We start from the raw sequence: 19378 nt of genomic DNA, 5'->3' as shown, positions 1-19378 counted from the left end.
CTTCAAAACCTTCTCAGCAATGCCCATCTTCTGTGGTAGGAATTATATAAAAAGCAAGGCGATAGCAAGCAATATGGTTTTCGACTGGCCAAATGTTAGGTCCCATGTCAGGAATAGAATGAAGAATATGGTGGGACTGTATCCATAGTGTTTGTTTTAACTGTGTGTACCCATTTGCCATATATGTATGGCCCTTCAGTTTGTGGGAGGCATGTTAGTGTCTGAACGCAGAATTAATGTAAAGATGTCAGCTGGGCGGCACAGTATTGTTATTTATTGATCCCAGGAAGCCATTGTTTGGAGAATGAGAACTTTCTAGAATTCAAAAAAATCATTGTTTCTATGAATAGTTAGCTATTGGCATATTGAACAATATCAGAACATTTGTACTTATTTAACTTTGAGCACTAAATGCAGCGTTTATAGCAATTCCATGTTTTTGTGTAAGCGCTGCATCTCATCCTAGTGGCATCTGTCAGATTGTCTGAAAGAACTGGGCACTTCCAGAATTAATGACACAGCAGGAAGACCCGTATTCCACGGTAATGGAAACCCTGATAATTCATTCTTCTCACTTTTTAAAGTTAATTGAGACTAATTTGCTGCCTTTACATTTTACACTGTAAAATGAAGATTTGCAGGCCCAAATGATAAAAGTCACTATGGATTCCAGTGATCCAGTATCCTGGTGAACTGCAGCATACCAGAAGAATAGCCACACTGGGCCAGATCAGAGGTTCATCTGGGCTAGTGAGTAATGTTTGGATGTGGTATGTAACGAAGCCTGGTAGAAGAAATAAAAAATGAAGGGTGGGTAGATTGGTGATCCTTGCCAACATATATTCTTCAGGCTTCTGTACCAGAATGACAAATTCACTGACTTATGTAGTAACAGGAAGCTCAACAGCACTACTTGAAAGATCTTAAATTGAAATAAGCGATTTATTTTTTTCTCCCCTATGACAACATAGAATATCAGTGGTAAAATTCACTCTGGTGGGGTGCATTCTATTATATAGAAACTGGAATGGATGTTGAGTGTGCTACTTCATTTGTGATTTAAGTCTGATTCTGAAAATGCAGAGGTTAAAAAAACACTGCCTATATTTTCCTTATGAGGCTTCACATTTAGCCTGCTGAATCAGCACCATTTATTCATCTCCGCTCATCTACGCGGAGCTTCATGTTGCTGTCACAAGATATAGGGAATGATGAAAGCCAGAATTCTGTGTGAAAATGTATTGTCTTAACACAATTATTGCACTGGATTAATTCAGGATACTAATAGGTACTGTCATTGTGAAAATATATTTGACTAGGAATCTGTATATATGTACTTTGTGAGCGCTGTGTCTGATGTAGGGTCGTACATCTGAGATGTATGCATGTATGATACAAGGTCATGAGTGTTCTGTGGGTTTAATGCATTGGTCTTAACCATGTGCCATTTGTTTGTTCTAGTGAAGCATGCGCAAGTTAGTGTCAATTAGCTATCATTGCTTTAATTATTAACTAGGCTGTAGTACTCCAAAAGGGTATTTATTTTTCTATGAGCAGCATGTAAGTCAATCTAGAATATGATCTGTTCAAAGGTAGAACCACCTGGTTTCATCTGTAATTGGTGATTTCATGTTTTGATTTGTTAAAAGAAGTGTTATGCAAGTTCCTCTTGGAAAGTGAGACCTACAGAGTAGTCTGTGTAAGTTGGATGTATGGTGCTGGTTTTGATGTGTGTGGCACTTTTTCTAATAAGCCCATAGATAGGAAATGGATTTCTGAGTCCATTTTAAGAAGCACACAGTGTTTTGCTATTGAAATTAGGGTGTCTGTGCATCTGTCTAAATGGTAATGAAATGCTAACAGAGTAATCAGATTTTTTTTTTTTTCCCATCCTGCAAGATAATGATAAGGAGGATCTGATAAAATATTTGGCATCTTGATGTCTGTTTTTAAAAGTGGAAATACAAACTTGAATCAGAAAGACAATAAAATCTTACTAAGCTAAAACATTGGGTAGTTCACTGCTGTATAGAAAGAAGATGGGGGAAGGTAAATTTGTTTTATAAGCTTTCCTTCAGGCTAAACTTCTAGATAGTATTGGCAATTAACCTAATTTTATGACTACTTTTTTTCCTCATGGGTGTTGTGGCTTAACCCCAGCTGGCAACTAAGCACCACAGCCACTTGTTCATTCCTGCCCCTGGTGGGATCAGGGAGAGAATCATAAAGGTAAAGTGAGAAAAAACTTGTGAGTTGAGATAAAGACAGTTTAATAGGTAAAGCAAAAGCTGTGCACACAAGCAAAGCAGAACAAGGAATTCATTCCCTGCTTCCCGTGGGCAGGCAGGTGTTCAGCCATCTCCAGGGAAGCAGGGCTCCATCATGTGTAAGGGTGACTTGGGAAGACAAACACCATCACTCTGAACGTCCTTTCTTCTTCTCCCCCCAGCTTTATATGCTGGGGATGCTATCACATGGTATAGAATATCCCTTTGGTCAGCTGGGGACAGCTGTCCTGGCTGTGTCCCCTCCCAACCTGCTGACAGAGTGGTGTGAGGAGCAGAAAAGGCATTGACTCTGTGTAAGCATTGCTCAGCAATAATGAAAATGTGCCTGTATTATCAACGCTCTTTTCAGCACAAATCCAAAACATAGCTCCATATTAGTGACTATGAAGAAAATTAACTCTGTCCCAGTCAAAACCAGTACATTATGATAACTTGATTTATTTAGAAAGTTCTTTCCTGCTAGTATTTACTAATGAACATAATGCCTACTGTAGATATTTTGGGAGAATTCAAAGTACATGGCTTTAAGGCATGTGTATCCTTGAAAAAACTTCTGGTTTTCTTTAACCTGAAAGACCCGTCTATGCCTTGACCAAGAGTCGCTTGGAAATGCTGTTTAGTCTTGTTTAAGTGACTTCAATTTGGGTTCTTTATGTCCATTCACCTTTGTCCAAAAAGAAGCACTTAGCGTCCAGGACAAACATTGTGTTATGTAATTCCCTGCCACCACTCCATATGTTTTAGGATTTTTCTTGCTTTTTGTGTGCTACTGGGAGGCTGGGATATGAAGCCGGGCTGCACAAGTCCCTATAGTACTCTTTTTCTTTCATCATTCCTTTTGAAAAACACTGCTGAGCAATATGAGCCTAATTATTAATTACATTGTTTTCTGTTCAAGTAATGAAATTTGGGGCGCTTCATGTTTCTTGTGCGATGCTCTCTTGCAGTGGCTAGAGACAGGAATGTCAGAATTGAGTTGTCACTTTTGCATTAGGTCAGGTGCGTGTAGCAGGTACGAGTGGATGGTTATCCCTGACTGGGGTGCAGTTTGGCACAGCATGATGTATGTGGGATTGCTGGCAATAGCTGCAGAGCTCTGCTCACCTGGCAGCTCGTGTGGAGTTGACTTGGCACTGTGGTAGTCATGTGTTCAGATGAAAGCTTCCCCCAGCGTGAGCTGTAGTCTCCTGCTGTGGTCAATACCAAACTAAGCAGGTCATAGTAGATCCAGTCTTGGGGCTCTTTTTAGGGAGGAGCGCCCTGCTGTGAAGAAAATGCTGTAACCCAGTGTGTAAAGTTTGTCGATAATAATGCTCTTATTGATTGATTAGTGGAGCTGGAAACTTCTGATGCATCTTGTGATTGTTGGCATTATTGTTGAGACACATCTGTACCCTATCTGCTCCAGTGCAGAGCCATATTCTTTCATGGTGATTTTAATTTGAGGGAATCCCTGCATAACTTCTAAGTTTTTTCTATAGGAGAAGAAGCATGTTAAAAAAAAAAAAAAGGGGGGGTAAATAAACCCCTTAAAGCCTGGTATTTTGAACTTGATGATACAGCCCCACATTCTGAGCTGTTTTAAATATCTGTTTCCTATTAGACTTGTGCCATGTGTCAGTAACCCTTTTGAAATATGACTGCGTGTTTATCTCTGCTATGTGTTTTCTAGTTGAACCTGCCCTGGTACTTGACAGAAATGAGCATTGACAATCACTAATGCCATAGGGTCAGTGTAGCTGCAAAAAGAGTAAATTGGCGCTGTTGTGCTTGTAATAAAATTGCCTGCTAAGTTACAATTCTTGACCATGAGTTTTGGCAATGGTTTACAGACAGAAAAACAAGTGTAGTTTCTAATACCTGGATCCAAATGTTTTGTACCTTACTTATGAAAATATTCTGGTTTATAACCTATTTCAAAAAATATCATGCACAGTTTTGAGAATATGAAAACTAAAAAAAAAATAATTAAATAATTCTTTGTGTATTCTAAATTCTAATTATCCTTGAAACAAAGCTTTGTGAAACTTAGGAAATGCAGTTTTGCAGTAAATCTAAGGAAGGTAAATATTTGAGGGTCTATAAATGCATTTTTACAGCATAGGAAAACTTAAAACATTTTAAGGAATGCAAGATGTTAAATTGAAAATATCAACTTCTGTAAGTCAGATAACTTTATCTGGGACTTCAAACAGCTTGACTGTTGATGTGCATGTGTTTAAGATTGTATGGGTTCTTTAACTTGATATTTTTTTTATCCCTTAACACATTTCAGTTTTAAAAAAACATTAACCTTGACTCTGAATCTTTTGAATTAATTTATTCTGGGGGAAAAAGATCACATTTTTGCAATACCTTTTTGCTTAGGTGTGTTTTTGATAGACACTTGATATAGCTTGTTTCCAATTTAAGATAATACTTGTGTGCAAGTTCTTTTTAAGCTCTTGTCCTGGTTGCGGCAGGGATGGGGTTAATTTCCCCCGGAAGCTGGCAGCGGGTGGGTAGTCCATCCCAGGTGAGCCATGCCTGGGCTACAAGAGGTGCTAGCCGGGGAGGGGAGAGCAGTTGCCACTTGGGAGTGGGCTGTGGTGGTGCAGGTCCGGTCAATGCGCTTTGTGGTGGTACTGTAATTGCCTCTTCATATCTCTTTATCAGTGTTATTGTTTTTTGGTAGGTTTTTTTTTCTCTTCCCTTTTGCTGTTCTGTTAAACTGCACTATCTCAACCCACAAGTTTTGCCTTTTTCTGCTGATTTTTCCCATGGCTGTGGGAGTTGAACGAGCAGCTGCCTGGTTCTTTGTTGCCGGCTGAGGCCAAACCACGACAGTTCTAAATCGAACACTAGAGAACAAATTACCTGATATTGTTCATGAATTTGAGAAACTTTGCATTGCTCTTAAATTTCTTTTTTTTTTTATTTCATGTTTTTAAATCAGGTGAAGCAGCATACTTCTGGCTGCTTTGTGCTATAACAGAACAAATGCAAAGCAGCTGGACTGCAAGAAGGTATAAAGCCTGTACCTGTTGCCAGTGCAGCCCAGCTGTTGTGTGGCTGGGAATCTTGCCTTAGTTTTCCATGTGTGGCCAGAACACTCTCACAGTGGGGATGAGTTGAAGACCAGTGAGCACTTAGCCTGTATGTTTTGATAGGGACATTCATATTGCTGGCATTGTGAGTCTTAGAATTGCCCCATGCTGAGTAGCTGGTGCATGCCAGGTAACAATTGGTGATGTGACATCTACATTTATTTTAAGATACCAGTGCTGTTGAGCTGTCTGCTAGTTAACAGTCATGACAAATTAGATGTATGTTACTAGAGTTGGTGAAAATGCCTTTTTTTTTTCATGAAACATTCATATTATAACTTTTTATGCAAGAACTCGGAATCTTTCATCATTGTATTTAAAATCAAATGTATTGATTTTTGGGTCTCAAGAGTGGCAATCTGTATCTCTAAATCTCTTTCTATCATGCACAGCCAAAGGATTTTGACTTTTACCAGTGCACAGACAGCTGTGATCTTTGTAATTGGTTTGTGTGGGTGTCAGCATTCAGCTCTCCAATGAAATTTGTCAGAAAAGAAATGAGAAACTGAATGAGATGGGAATTAAAGCAGAAAGTTGGCTGTATAGATGATTTAGCAGTAATCTAATGTGTAGCTAATTGGCTAGCATCCAAATTGTGCTTTTGATTGTTTGTTTTCCTCTGGGGAGAACGTTATTGAATACTAGATGACTGCGGAAAATACCATAAGCTTCATGTCTAGGTATTTTGTTCTAACATCAATTTTTATCTTGTGTGGCACAACTGTTTCTTATATAGTGCATGTGGACCATGGTATTAAAACTAAAAAGTTTTGCAATTTACATTATTAGTGCCAGAATTTCACCCTAGGTTGTTATACATTAGATGAATTTTTAAGGTTTAACTTTTCATTGTCATCCATAGTATAATCATTAGTCAGCAGAATGCAAAAGGGATGTTTTGCCAAAAAAAGCGCAGATTATTTACATGTTTGTGGACTTGTACTGCTGGAGTCAGGTTGAAAACTTTGTCTCCAAGGGAAGTCTGCTGGAAGGTTTTAAAATTATATTTAATATCTGAAGTACTTCAGGCAAGTAACAAGTTAGTTAATATCAGTGAAGGAAAGCAAAACACTGGAAAGGAAGGAGATGTAACAATTGTAACTTCTTTTACTCTTCCAAATTATAGTAATTTTACTTTCCCTCCTTTGGGATTAGTTTTTATTTATGTCAGCTGTCAGATGGAATAGTTCACCAAAGTTATTGGAACTTTTAGGAGTGAACTCTGACCAGTTTCTATAAAGGTGTTGGCCTCTGATTTTTTTACTGAATTTTTTCATATGATTATTGGTCAAATACAGTTTTACTCACCAGAAAACATTTAGAATGTTAATATGAATAATCTTGCTTATTTATAATGGGTTCCAAGATTGTTACTCAGATGAGTATAACTCTAAGAATAGCCAGTATGATTTTTTCATCTCACACCTGTGCAAGATGGTACATTTTGTGCCATGCCTGGGGTTAAGCTGTGAGCCAACGCACTGCTAAAATTTTTTCTTTGGAAATTGAGCAGCTAAAGTGCCTTAAGGAGGCCTTTGTCCTGGGGTTTTAAAAACCGAAATATACCTTAAGCATTATGCCAAGTGGAGTTCCAGTCTTCTATGCCTCAGCTGCAGCAGGAGGCATCTTGTAGTGAGTGCTTTGGGGGACACAAATAATCTGACAGTACACGGGATGTTTGTGGAACTGTCAGGATAAGCTGTGAAGATAACCATTGTTTATACCTATTCTGGAGGAACAACTGAAGGGTGGTTGTTTGGGGTTTTTTGCAAAGATAAAATTTATTGTCCTTGTGGTAAATGTTCATTGCTTATATCAGTATGTTCTGATTTCTAGCTCAACATAAGTCAGTATTTGTTTTTCATAGCAGTCAATACCCACAGTCCAAAGATTTTTGAAAGTGGAACTACAGATGCTTACTTATGCCTTCATATTGGAACGATGGTACTATTTTGTGTGTGTGCCTAAAGTCATATTTGCATGTGTTTGTGTCGTATAGCCGTTGCAAAAGTAGGTATTGTATATCCCATCCACTGATGATGCTTGCTTTAGTTCTTTGAATGATAGCTCTTTAGAAGTAATCAGTATTAACAGATTTTAAAAGTATTTCAGTACTTGTTTAAGGTATGACCTTTTTTATTTTTATTTTTTCTTTCAGGTGGCCTGGCCTTAGCTCAAGTACTTTTTTTTTATGTGAAATACCTCGTTCTTTATGGTGTTCCTGCCCTCCTCCTTCAAATGGATGGACTCAAACCTCCAGCTCTGCCTTGCTGCGTGAGCCTGATGCACAGTTTCACTAAAATGTGGAGGTTAGTCATTATTGCTTTTCAGACAGTTCATTACTGATATATGGCAGTCAGCATATAAGAACATACATGTGTGTGTTTGTGGTCACATACATGCTTGCTTTCATGTCCTTGGGTTGTTTTTTTTCTCGCCCCGATGATTCATCTTTAGCAATTTCTAAATGAATTTCCATTTTTGGTTACTTTTTTTCATGCTGCAGAGGGTAGGGGCAAATGTCCCTTTCAGCATTTTCATCCTCTTAATTACTAGAACTAGACTCAGCCTACTTAGCTTCACTAACATACCAATTGTTTTTTTCCAGTTATCTATTAAATGGTTCATTTTTCAGTCTTGGTCTAAAACCCAGGTTTCAGCTAGATATTCTTCCAGGGAACCAAAAGAAATGGTTGATTAATCACCCTGTGAGGAAAGCTGTAGTTACAATGCTTTAATATCTACAGTCATACAGCAGAGAAAGTCTGCAGCACATTAAAAATACTATGAAAAATGGTAATTGTTTATAATGTAGGATGAATTTCTGGAGTTTCAGCACAATATTTCACAAAAAAGTGTCAGTTTTGAATGTTGGGTTGCTTTAAATCAGTGTTCACTGAAGTATTTTTCCTGGAAATTGTCTCCCAGGTGGATTCTGCTTGCTGTTTAGCCTGTATGTAATGGTGGATTTACTTGACTCTTCCTGTCCCTTGTTTTCCCCTCCACTACCTCTAGTTCCTCCAGTCTGGGACTCTGTGCCCCAGAGTTCTAGAAACATTACCTAAAACGATTTAGACTTGTCAGCTTTAGTGCAGAGCCTAGCACAATGGTGCTTACCCTGTTTGGTCTCCAGCTGCTTTGCGATATTAATGAAGCTTTTTCGTTTTAGTCATAAAAACAGTGGGCCTGCTATTATCAGAGCTTTATTGGATGAGATTTTAATTTTGTTTTCAGCTTGAAGCTAATTGTAACAAGAAGGCTGTATAGTTTATAATAGTAGGCAATGATAGATATGTAGTATTCAAAGAAATACAGCAGAAGTAGAGTGCAGAAAACAGATAAACTCTTTCAGTTTGAACTGAACTTGTGACCTGCAGAGTTAATATAGAAATCTGTGTTTTTTACCAGGCACTCTCCTGAGAGCAGCATCTCTTGGCCTGCTGGCCCTTGTAAGCAGAGCTGCAAACAGCAGCAGTGTTTTTTCCTCCTCTCCCAGTTGTTATTTCAGGGAATCTGTGTATTGCTCTGGAGGTGCCAAACGAAACTGAACTTTAGCACAAATACTAATGACCCTGCTGTGTCAGGTAGCTGTAACAGACCATGAAAAGGTACTCTGTGCCTGCAAAGATGTGTGGTGTAAAAATGTAGGCTATTAAAAAAAAAAAAAAAATAAAAATCATAACACTTAGAAGAAAATTGAAACTAGTATCTAAGCAGAAAGTTTAATTTTTTTACAAAAGGAAAAAATGTCAGCTTCTGATATTTACCATTTGTGCGAGTATTTAATTCAGATATGTATCAAACATTTGCTGCCAGAAATAATAAAATTATCTCATAGATGGGGTTTGTTTGCTTTGGTGGCTGAAGAAATCAGTTCACATACAGCTGACTTGATTTCTTGCTCTGAAAGCTGTGTGGATAGTAGAATTTCCTATGACTGCTAGTGAATTATGGGCCATTCTCAATTATCTAAGAAATCTCACATAGCTTGCCCTCTTAATCCCTGAATTATGATGTTCTTATGCCTTTACAGTTAAATTCTTCAATCACTACTACCCAGAGGCTTTGCAGTTGTCTTATGTGTTTTGGTATGTTATATAGGAATGTCAGTGTTAGAAGTGGGAATAGCTTCTGTAAACTGATTTTCTGAAGAGGTCAGGAAGTGTGGAAATGATGGGTTTAGCATAAAAGCTAGCAAAAGATGGTGAAAGTAAATAGCTTGTGTTGTGAAGTCTTATAAACGGTGACACTGTGTTTCTTTAAAGTGCTAAATATTTTTTTTGTAGTTTGTGAATACATGGACTTCAAAGTGAATATTCCTAACAACTTTATCAGAGTGGGTCAGATTTAAATGTTAATAACACAATGCCCAGTTTTAAGCTGGTAGAGTGAGGAGATTTATACTAGACTCTTTTCATAAAATAGTAGCCTGGTAAAGTTTACTAAAGGCTCTGAGGGCCAGGTTGGGAAATGGAGTGGGGTGGAATGAGCCAGATGATGTGGAGTCCACCACTGTTACCTGCTGGCTGGCGCTGGGGAGGCTGCTTGGAAAAAAAGTGCTTGTGTATGCTTGGCTTGCTCTTACCCTTCTTGCTGGTGTCTGCTTTAGGGTGCTCTTGGAAACAGGGTATTAAGCTAGGTAGGCTTTTGGAAGACCCGGTATTGCTATTTTTATGTCTCAAAGCGATTAGCATTTTGAAGGACAGAAGGTAGCGTTTAAGAGAAAGACAACATGAATGTCACAATGTAAGGAATGCAAATATGCTACTAAGGAGCCTACCACCACCTGGTGTCCTTTGAGCATAACAACAAAGCTTTTGATCTCATACATCCAGACCAGTGTCACGTATAATCAGTATATGCTGACATAATTCACTGCATGATACAGCAGGTGGAAGAGCTTTCAGTCAGGAAGGTAAGAAAGATACCACAATGTGTCTAAATTTTTCTCTAGAGCTGAAAAGCAAAGCAAGTATTAGAAAAACAAATCAGGTACTCTGCCTCCCTATTTATGGTATGAAACAATAAGCCAAATTGTGTCCATTCAGACTTAAAAATAAAGGCTTTAATTAAAAAGGAGTTACCAACTTTGTAGTAGATTTTGCCTAATTTGCATTTTATTTAATCAGGAAAATCTCTTGAGTCAAAAAATTAGCAATCTTGTTTACTGTCTCAAGACAAATACAGGTGTTGAATGTGTTACTGTGGTTTCATTTTACCAGGATATCATTATCTTGCTAAATATGCAGCTGCATAGCTAATAAAGGCATGATACATTTACTATTCAAAAGCTTGATTATAGCTGTGAAAAGCAGTTTTGGAGCTCCTGATTTCCAGATAGGGCAGCAGTTCAGTGACACACCAACTTAGTTTTTAATGTCTGCTTTATCTTAAGTCATAGAATCGTAGAATAGAATCATTGAGTTGTCTAGGTTGGAAGAGACCTTTAAGATTGAGTCCAACCAGTAACCTAACACTGCCAAAACCACCACTAACCCATGTCCCTCAGCACCACGTCTACCCGTCTTTTAAATACCTCCAGGGATGGTGATTCAACCACTTCCCTGGGCAGCCTGTTCCAATGTTTGATAACGCTTTCAGTGAAGATATTTTTCCTAATATCCATCCTAAACCTCCCCTGGTGCAACTGGAGGCCATCTTCTCTTGTCCTACCACTTGTTACTTGGGAGAAGAGACCGACCCCCACTTGGCTACGACCTCCTTTCAGGTAGTTGTAGAGAGCAATAAGGTCTTCCCTCAGCCTCCTTTTCTCCAGGCTAAACACCCCCAGTTCCCTCAGCTGCTCCTTATGAGCCCTGTGCTCTGGATCCCTCACCAGCCTCATTGCCCTTCTCTGGACACGCTTCAGAACCTCAATGTCTTTCTTGTAGTGAGGAGCCCAAAACTGAACATGGTGTTTGAGGTGTGGCCTCATCAGCGATATGAGATGTGCAGAAGCACAACTCCTCTTCTCTGCCTTTCCACCTTAAAATTTGAACATTCCCAAGTATCTTATCCCAAAATCCCACACTGGAGACTAGTGTGTTGGGTACAAATCGTGCTAAAACTTTATGCATGTTTAATATAGGTTAGCCTCAGCAAGGGTAGAGGTTCTTCAGGATGGCAGTAAAAAGTAGTACTTGAAAGGTGATTTCACTGGAAACAGAATTTCATCCAGAGTAAAGAAAATAGAGTTTAAGAAATACTAGCAGATAAAATAATGCAATGATGGAGAAGGATCTGGCTGTTCTCAAGTGCCAGGCTGTAAATTCCGGATTATATCTTGTATTTAAAACCCCAGTTCTTGACCAGACAGGAGTGTGACATAAGTCAGCCCTTCCATTTTCTTGCATGCTAATGGGTGGACTAGGAGAGCTGTATTTTGCATGTACAGACACACGTACACACTTTTATCTGAATGCATGTTAAGTTTCTCGGGTATGTTTTGGGGACATCCAGAAATGGCATCTGGGTTATGATTTGAAAGAAACTGTCTGCAATTCAGTCTGGTTTACCTGTGTAGTCAGGATGACATCTCTGCTGAAGGGCTCAGAAAAAAGTGCCTTTTACAAGTTTAGGGGCTTGTACTCCTAACAAACTCCTATGGAAGGGGTTTGCTTTCTGTTTGAGTACTGTAATGCTCTTTTTTTGTGGTGTTTCTGGGTAAGTTGACGAATGTTCTGAAATGTGGGAGAAATTTAGGGAGAAAAATCTGCTTTCTTATGAGTCGAGCTCTCTGGTTATGTGCTAGTAATAACAGCAAACTGCTGTTGTGTAACCTGTCATTTGGAGGTAATTACAGGGGAAAAAGTAAGGATGCTAAATGATAGGTCATAAACTCATTCCCATGGCAGGTATCCTCAGGAGTCAGTTAAGTTCCAAATCCTTGAAAAATTTGCATGAGCGAAGAAGCGAGCAGTGAAAAGGAACTTCACATCTCCGTAGCAGTGTGAAGAAGGGATTCAGCGTGAATCGCCCAGAGCCTGCTATAAATTTGGATGGCACATCCAGATCTGTGGCACAGACCTGCTGCCCACCTTGCTGTGGAAGGGGTTGCAGCTGCTTCCCAAAGGTGCAGGAGGACCTTCACTGGGGTTCTGTGCCTGGGGAGAGGATGCTGTCTGGGGATTGGAGCAGGGATGCTGGGCCAAGCCTGCTTCTGCTTATGAACAGAGAATCTTGTTTTAAGTGCTATAAATAGCCTAGCAGTCAGCTTCAAGAGGTTCAGGTATCTTGAGGTGATTTGTTTTGTACCTGTGCTATAGTTCTAGACAGCTGTGGTTTTGAAAGCTCTCTACTCCATGCCTCTGATGGGACTTAGCAGCATCTGGAACTGAGAGACAAGAAAAGGAAGGACAGGCTTATGCCTATTTCCCTTTCCTCTGGAGATTAGGAGTGTCACTTCTGGTATATTTCCAGCCTTTGATATTTTCAAAGCAAAAGTTGTCCAGTGTGTTTTAGACAATGTATCAGGTAAAACAAAAATGTTTTTCAATGGCATTTTTAATATTAAAAAATGTTAATGCTGCAACATTCTATTTAAAAATCAAAAGGCACCTTTTCCCCACCCTATATTTTTAGAGAAGATTTCTTAAAAATGAAAAAAGGATTATTTAAAAGGATAGTTGTATTAAATAAAATTACACCCACAGTGTTGAAATGGCCTAGTGCTCCAGGTCTCACTGTAGGTCCTTCCCACCTACATCCCCTATGGTACTTTTAAGCATGCTCCTGTTTGAAATACATGGCTGTTGTGTAAGGTAACAGCTGGAGTCAGGGTGTTCTTGCAGAGGAGAGCCCTCATTAGAAAGTCTATGGAGTTATACACAACCTTTAAATGTTACACCTGCTTGCCAGTGTCAGAATACTTAAGCTGTTTGCCCGAAAGTTGGGCATTTAATTGCAGAATTAGTGCACATTTTTCAGTAGTAGACTAATTTGTTTCTAAGTTGAAAAATGATACTTTTCCTGATTTACTTACTACTTGTATTTTTCCATTAACTATTGCAACACTTAAAGCCAGGCATTTATCTGTGACACATTGTTTTTAGCTAGCATGTCACCTGAATGTATAAAAGACACTTTAGTTCTGAACTGGTTAGTCATTCTCTCACTGATAGAGACAAAAGATTTAAGTGCTTTTGACGTCAGCCAAATTAGTGCGCGCTACAGTTCTTATCTGCTGTACAGCTCAATTTGCTGGTTACGTTAAAGCTTTAAAAGGCTCCTTAAATCTCTTCAGTAGAGGGGGGAAAAAAAAAAAATCTGTTATTTGTCTCTTTGCACTGTAGAAAGAAGCAATAATAAAGCACCCTAATCCTTCTTGGGTCTAACTTGCATAATTACTGGAAATTTATTTGCGTGGTGACTGTTTTATTACTGAGTTCTGAAATTGCTGGGCTTTTTTAACAAACAAGCTAAGCCCACCTACTGCTGCTCACCCATGATGCCCATTCTTCACAGTATTTGGCATGAGGTCTGCACAGATACAAACTATTACCACTGCTCACATTTGGCAAACGGCACTATGCCTGCTCACAACCACTGTAGAAAATGAGTAATGGCTATTAATAAACTTCATTGTTCTGTTTGCAGTAAGGATAGGGATCTCATAGTAATTGGACAATCGCGCTGCATTGCAAGAGTCTTACTCAAGGAAAACTGAATGCAAACTTACCCTATGGCAGTTTGCCACTAGTGGGCATTAGGTTTCATCCATTCTCCATAAGCTACCACAGGCTTTTGAAGAATCAGGGAAGGTATAAAATTAAAGTAATATTTCTTCTGAAGGGTCATAGGAGAGATTAGCAGAATACAAATGAGATTTGCTCTTTTTAAGAAACTGTTCTGCTGAACTAGATCATCAAGATCCAATGTGAGGGATATGTGAGAAACAGAACTAACTTCTTCTCTTAAAGCCTCCTAAGTAGGCAGACTTGTGTGTTAACACTGGCAATGACTAACGTCTCCTTAAAGTTCTGCTTGTTTTCTCTGGCCAGGAGATTGCAGGGGTGAGGGGAAGTCACTGCCTAGAATCATTAAAACTTTCCTCAGGCTTTCTGATATAATACAAGCTGTGTGTTTAAATTGAAATGAAACAACAAAACATATTAGATCATGGATCCAGTCTGTAGGCTGGAGGCCACTAGCAGTTTCTGAAGTCTTTTTATGTGGTCCACAAAAGAACTTTCTCCTTGCGGCCATCTCACTGTAGATTATTTTTGCTATGCAGGTTTTCAGCCTGAGCTCCCAGCTAATGACTGAAACTCCACAGATGAAGCTTTGGGACTCTTATTTATATTTTCTATTTGGAGGTGAAGGTGTCTGTAACAAAATGTATACCAAAGTTGGACTGTGTCCTGCATTATACAGGCTGTCCATAGTCAGTCCAGGTGCTTCTGTCGAAATCGGTGAGGTTTTTGCTGCTGATTTTGACTGCATCAGGATTTCACTGTGTATTTCCCACCATTCTCATAGGTACAGGAAGCCATAACTTCTCCCTGTGATGCTACGCAGGAAATACTTTGCAAGTAAAATGTTTAGGGTTTGCTGTGTTCAACCTTAAAGTAATCACATATTTACAAAGTACTCTTTGTGGAGTAATGTCAACGTTTATGCGTTGCCTGTGTTGGTGCTGAAGAGCTGTACAGCATTGAGCAGGAACTCTGGGTGGAGGCATCCGGCACAGGCTGAATGCAGCGGTAGCTTTGGTTATTCTAATAATGGAGGAAACAAAAAGGTAACTTGGTACTGCTGAATCATGCCAGGAAGAAACAGAACAGAAGTGCAAAGTGTTTTATCTAAGCATGAAGTGTTAAAATTCCAGTATGTCCTTAAGCAAGTGTTAGAGAATATGATAAAGATATCTTCATGTATATAGAAGTCCTGCTTATTATTACTGTAACAAGAAATTGCTTGTCAAAGACATGATATAAAAGCATTTGACAGTCTTCATATTTTCTTTCAAATAACATTGGTTTTCTATTTTAATCTTAGTTGCATTTTTACACTGAGATGAAAGAAAGCTGCTGCTACTACTAGTTTGCTGTGTTGCAGACGATTAAAACTTAAAATTGAAGCTTGCAAACAAAAGGCAGTCCATTGAGGCTTGAGATCTAGGCTTAAGCAGGTTCTTAAGATCTTGATGTTTAAAAGAACATTGAATTCAATTAAGCAGGAATTTTCTTATTGGGTTGAGCCAGGGATTGTTTCACTGTATGTTGCATGGTAAGAACTGTTTTGTTTTTGAATGGGGGATTTGTTATTGTTTATCCTGAAGGAATGCCAAAAGAGCTGCATGTGTATATTTTTTTCCTGATTCCAATACTATGTCAGTGGGTGACTGTAAAATCCTTATGTGGGTGGAATTCACCATGTCTTGCACTAGTTGAAACGCTGAGTGAAAAATGAGAGCTCCAAGAACATACTTGTATGTGGCAAAAGAGTCCCCAGAAAATGTTGCAATGTGACTTTCAAGGCTCAGTGTCCAAAAGTATATTCCATAGTTTGAGTAATAGATAAATCCAGACAGGTTGTTGTATTGGATCGCATCACATTTTTCTGGGTTATCTGCTGCCTCATTCATCTTCCCATCTTCATTTTAAAAACTAACAACACTAAACAGTGTGGGCTTTTTAGCTGAATATTTTCAGTTTGCATGCTGTATTTATCTCTACTGTAAAATATCTTGTGACAATTTAGTTGTTTTTTTCTATTTAAGTTATGCATCTACTTTCTAAATAGAGTATCCTACCATGGTGGCAGTTAATTATTTAGGAAGAAATGTGCTGATTGTCACTGAAGAGACAAGCTTTGCTATGAAGGTGTAGGTTGCAAGTAAACTTGCAGAAAACAATATGTCTGAATCTGTGCAAGCTATAGACGGGCAAAAGTGTCTTTTAAAAATATGGATGCCTTTTTCAAGATGCTTATTTAGTCATGAACATGATGATGAATCAATTGGTAGCAGTCACTACTTGAAAAATACTTGGTAGGCATACTCCCTCTAGGGAATTTGCTTTAGCAAAGTTTTATAGTTCATTGAGACATTAAATAATAGAACTTAGCAAAGTCTATATGCAGGTTTTGTACCTGCTTTCCCTGTAGTAAACTTAATTCTTCAGACAAGACTCTAGAACGTGTTTGACTTACATTGCACACTTGTAATTATTTTTAATTTGGAAACTTCTATCTTTGAGGGATTGCCAGCTGGGGAGGTTGCCACAGGTAGTGTTGTAAGACAGATGAGCAGAAGTAAGAGGTTCAGGAAAAGTAGTTTAGAACTGCTAAATGGTGGGGTATCCGTCAGGATTTCTCTTCTGGGCCCAGTCTTCTGGGCATCCCTGCTGTAAGACATTACTTGGGAAAGAGGGACAGTGAAGCAACTTAAGAGCATTGTGTCGGTGAAAGCAGCTGTCATTCAATGATCTCTCAGTCTCCAGTGCAAAATGTTCTGTGGGGAGACTTAGTCAGCAGCTGGCCGCCAAAATGCCAGATTTGTTTGCAAAGACTGCTAATGGAAGTGCTGGTCTTGCAAACTCTGTTCTACGGTTAAATAGGATGGGCTCCTCTGACTGAGGATACGTGACTGAATTAGACTTCCTAAAGTCAAGTTTAGCCACATTTGTAAAAGGAAAGGCTAAGAACCGTTGTTAAAACATTGGAGCAGCAATGCTTCTTTTAAGAGATGGTGAATAACCGCAGGGTATAGAGTACTGAAGCTGTAATAAATAACTCACTTGTTGGATTCCACCACCAACATAAGTGGCAACTAGTCTCACTGATTTGAACAGCTCTAAGTACAGTTATTGTATTATTTGCTAAAGTGAAATGTGGGGTAGCACTACTGATTGAACTCCTTTCCTGCATGTAGAAATTACACCATTCCTTTCGCTGTTCAAAAGTATTTGTGTTCCAGCAGCAATGTGACTGTTTTTAAGGTGTCTGGGATATTTCTGTCTACAGTGCAGTACACCCCTTGGCACACGGTGTCGTGTTTACCTGTCTTCATCTACCTTGCTGACTTTGAACTCATCACAAATGGCAAACTATCCACCTAGTTGCATGCCCCTGAAGGTAGAGCCCAAAGTTAGAATTGTGCCACTACTTCTCTGCATGCTGCTAGTGTGACTTGTCAAATTGTGTTTTAGCTGCTGCAAAAGTGGTTTATTAGTACTTGACAGAACTGACACAGACAAATGTTCTCAATTCTTAAATAAAAAAAATTGACATTTTTGAGAACACAGGTGATTCTAGTACCAGATCTCCAGGATTAATGGGTTGCTATTCTGAGTGGTGGATTTCTTTGTTCAAAAATGGGCAGAATATACGTCATATTAGCCATAAGAATTCTTATGTCCTTTCCCTATTACAAATTTGTTTTCCATATATATGCCTGACATATGCAGTTATTTTGAGTTCATTAAGAGTGTAGTATATATGCAAGTCTTGATAGCTAATCTGTTAGTTCGTATGGAAGAGATTGTGCTTTCTATGTGAGTTTTCCCCACATGGTACTTTGTATCCTGTAACAAAGAAAAATCCATTGAAATCTTACTCTTTCTAGGCCCTTAGACTGATCAGAACCCTGGTGGTGCACATAAGAGACCTGTACAGGTGCTGCTCTTGTTGTGAAAGTAATTATTTCGTGCTCTTTAGGGGAAGTAGATTTGATTCTTGTCCCTCGTCCCACATTTATCTTTGTCTTGAGGAAGACCAGGGGATAATTAGCCCACACTTCTTTCCCTGAAGTGCCCTGTCTTCAGTCTATGCATAAGGCTTTTCAGAGTAGTGACAAGCCATGTGCTTGCACTGGGCATCTTTGCTGAAGTGCACAGTTAGCCAAACGCTTCCCAGATTATGCTACATGATGCGTGATTTTTGTGCTTTGTTTCCAGGAATAGCATGCTGTCCAGCAATCCTGGGGAGGAACTAATGGAAAACAAAGCTGTGCTGGTTTCTCTTCAGCACAGGGTTTAAAATATTTATGTACAAAACCAGGGTTTGACAACTCAATTTATTGCAATTTAGCTTCATAAAAAATTTTCAGTAATGAGCTTAGCTTTAAATTGATTCATATGATCCTGACGTGTACTTGATACTTGTTTTTTTTAATGCTGTAAATCATTGGGAATGAGGCCTTGTTGTGAGATAAGGTCCTTTCACCAGCACAATGGAATCGTGGTCCCTAACACAGCTGAATAGCAGTTTTCATCTAGGTAGGTGTGGGGTTGGATTCTTAAGCCATGTAAGCTGACATAACTTCATTGAATTCAAAAGTTATACTAAAGGCTCAACTCTTTCGTTAGGGAACCTGAGTTTAGTCCTCAGTTAAAGGAAGGCACAGGCTCGCAAAGTGGGACCATAAACAGTCAATTGGATAACATGTACATGTAGTGCTGACCAGGGTGGGTATTTTGGATGGTGATGCTCAGGAAACAAGCGTTAGTCACTGGATGTCAATCTGTAGCTCCACTGGGATCCCCACCCTGTCTGCTGGCCTGTGCTGGGCTCAGGGCATGTGGCCAGGAAAACGTAAATCAGGACCTCCTCCTAGGAGCTGACCAGTTTCTGATCCTGATTTTATATTAGTACGCGCCAGCCTGCAATAGGCAAGATACAGTTGGAAAGCTGTGCTCTACAGCACTGTTAAGTGGCAAGTCCAGGCACAGATTTTCAAAATAAGGATGGACAATAAGGAAATTGGACAAATGGAAATCTCAGGCTGAGTCCAATATATCCATGATTCAAGGGGGAAACACATGACTGGCTCCTCTGGTACCCTAATTGTAGCATGAACAAAAACTTGTCACAGTTTTTGCTCATTTGGCTTTCAGATGTGTGCATATGACTTGCATCCTGAGGACAAAAAGAAGGGTTGGTTTTTTTTCTGGGAATCATCAGGATTACAATTTCAGTGCATGGGCTGTTGCTACTGACTGTGATTCATACCAGCATGTTTGTGACTTTTCATGTCTCTTCTATGTAAGAGGACTCTTCCCCCCC

At 39.2% G+C, this 19378-nt stretch overlaps 1 protein-coding gene across 1 annotated transcript in view; it reads left to right on the top strand.

Moving 5' to 3' along the window:
• The window catches only part of HHAT (hedgehog acyltransferase), a 156778-nt gene that overhangs the window by 14591 nt on the left and 122809 nt on the right, over positions 1–19378 (top strand). Inside the window, exon 7 of the mRNA XM_009888609.1 lies at positions 7533–7683. Within this exon, the coding sequence (XP_009886911.1) occupies positions 7533–7683 (151 nt within the window). The remainder of the gene's footprint in view (positions 1–7532; positions 7684–19378) is intronic.

Source organism: Charadrius vociferus, unplaced genomic scaffold, assembly GCF_000708025.1.
Source record: "Charadrius vociferus isolate BGI_N301 unplaced genomic scaffold, ASM70802v2 scaffold340, whole genome shotgun sequence".
NCBI lineage: Eukaryota > Metazoa > Chordata > Aves > Charadriiformes > Charadriidae > Charadrius > Charadrius vociferus.
This window is presented reverse-complemented; position numbering and strand designations above follow the sequence as displayed.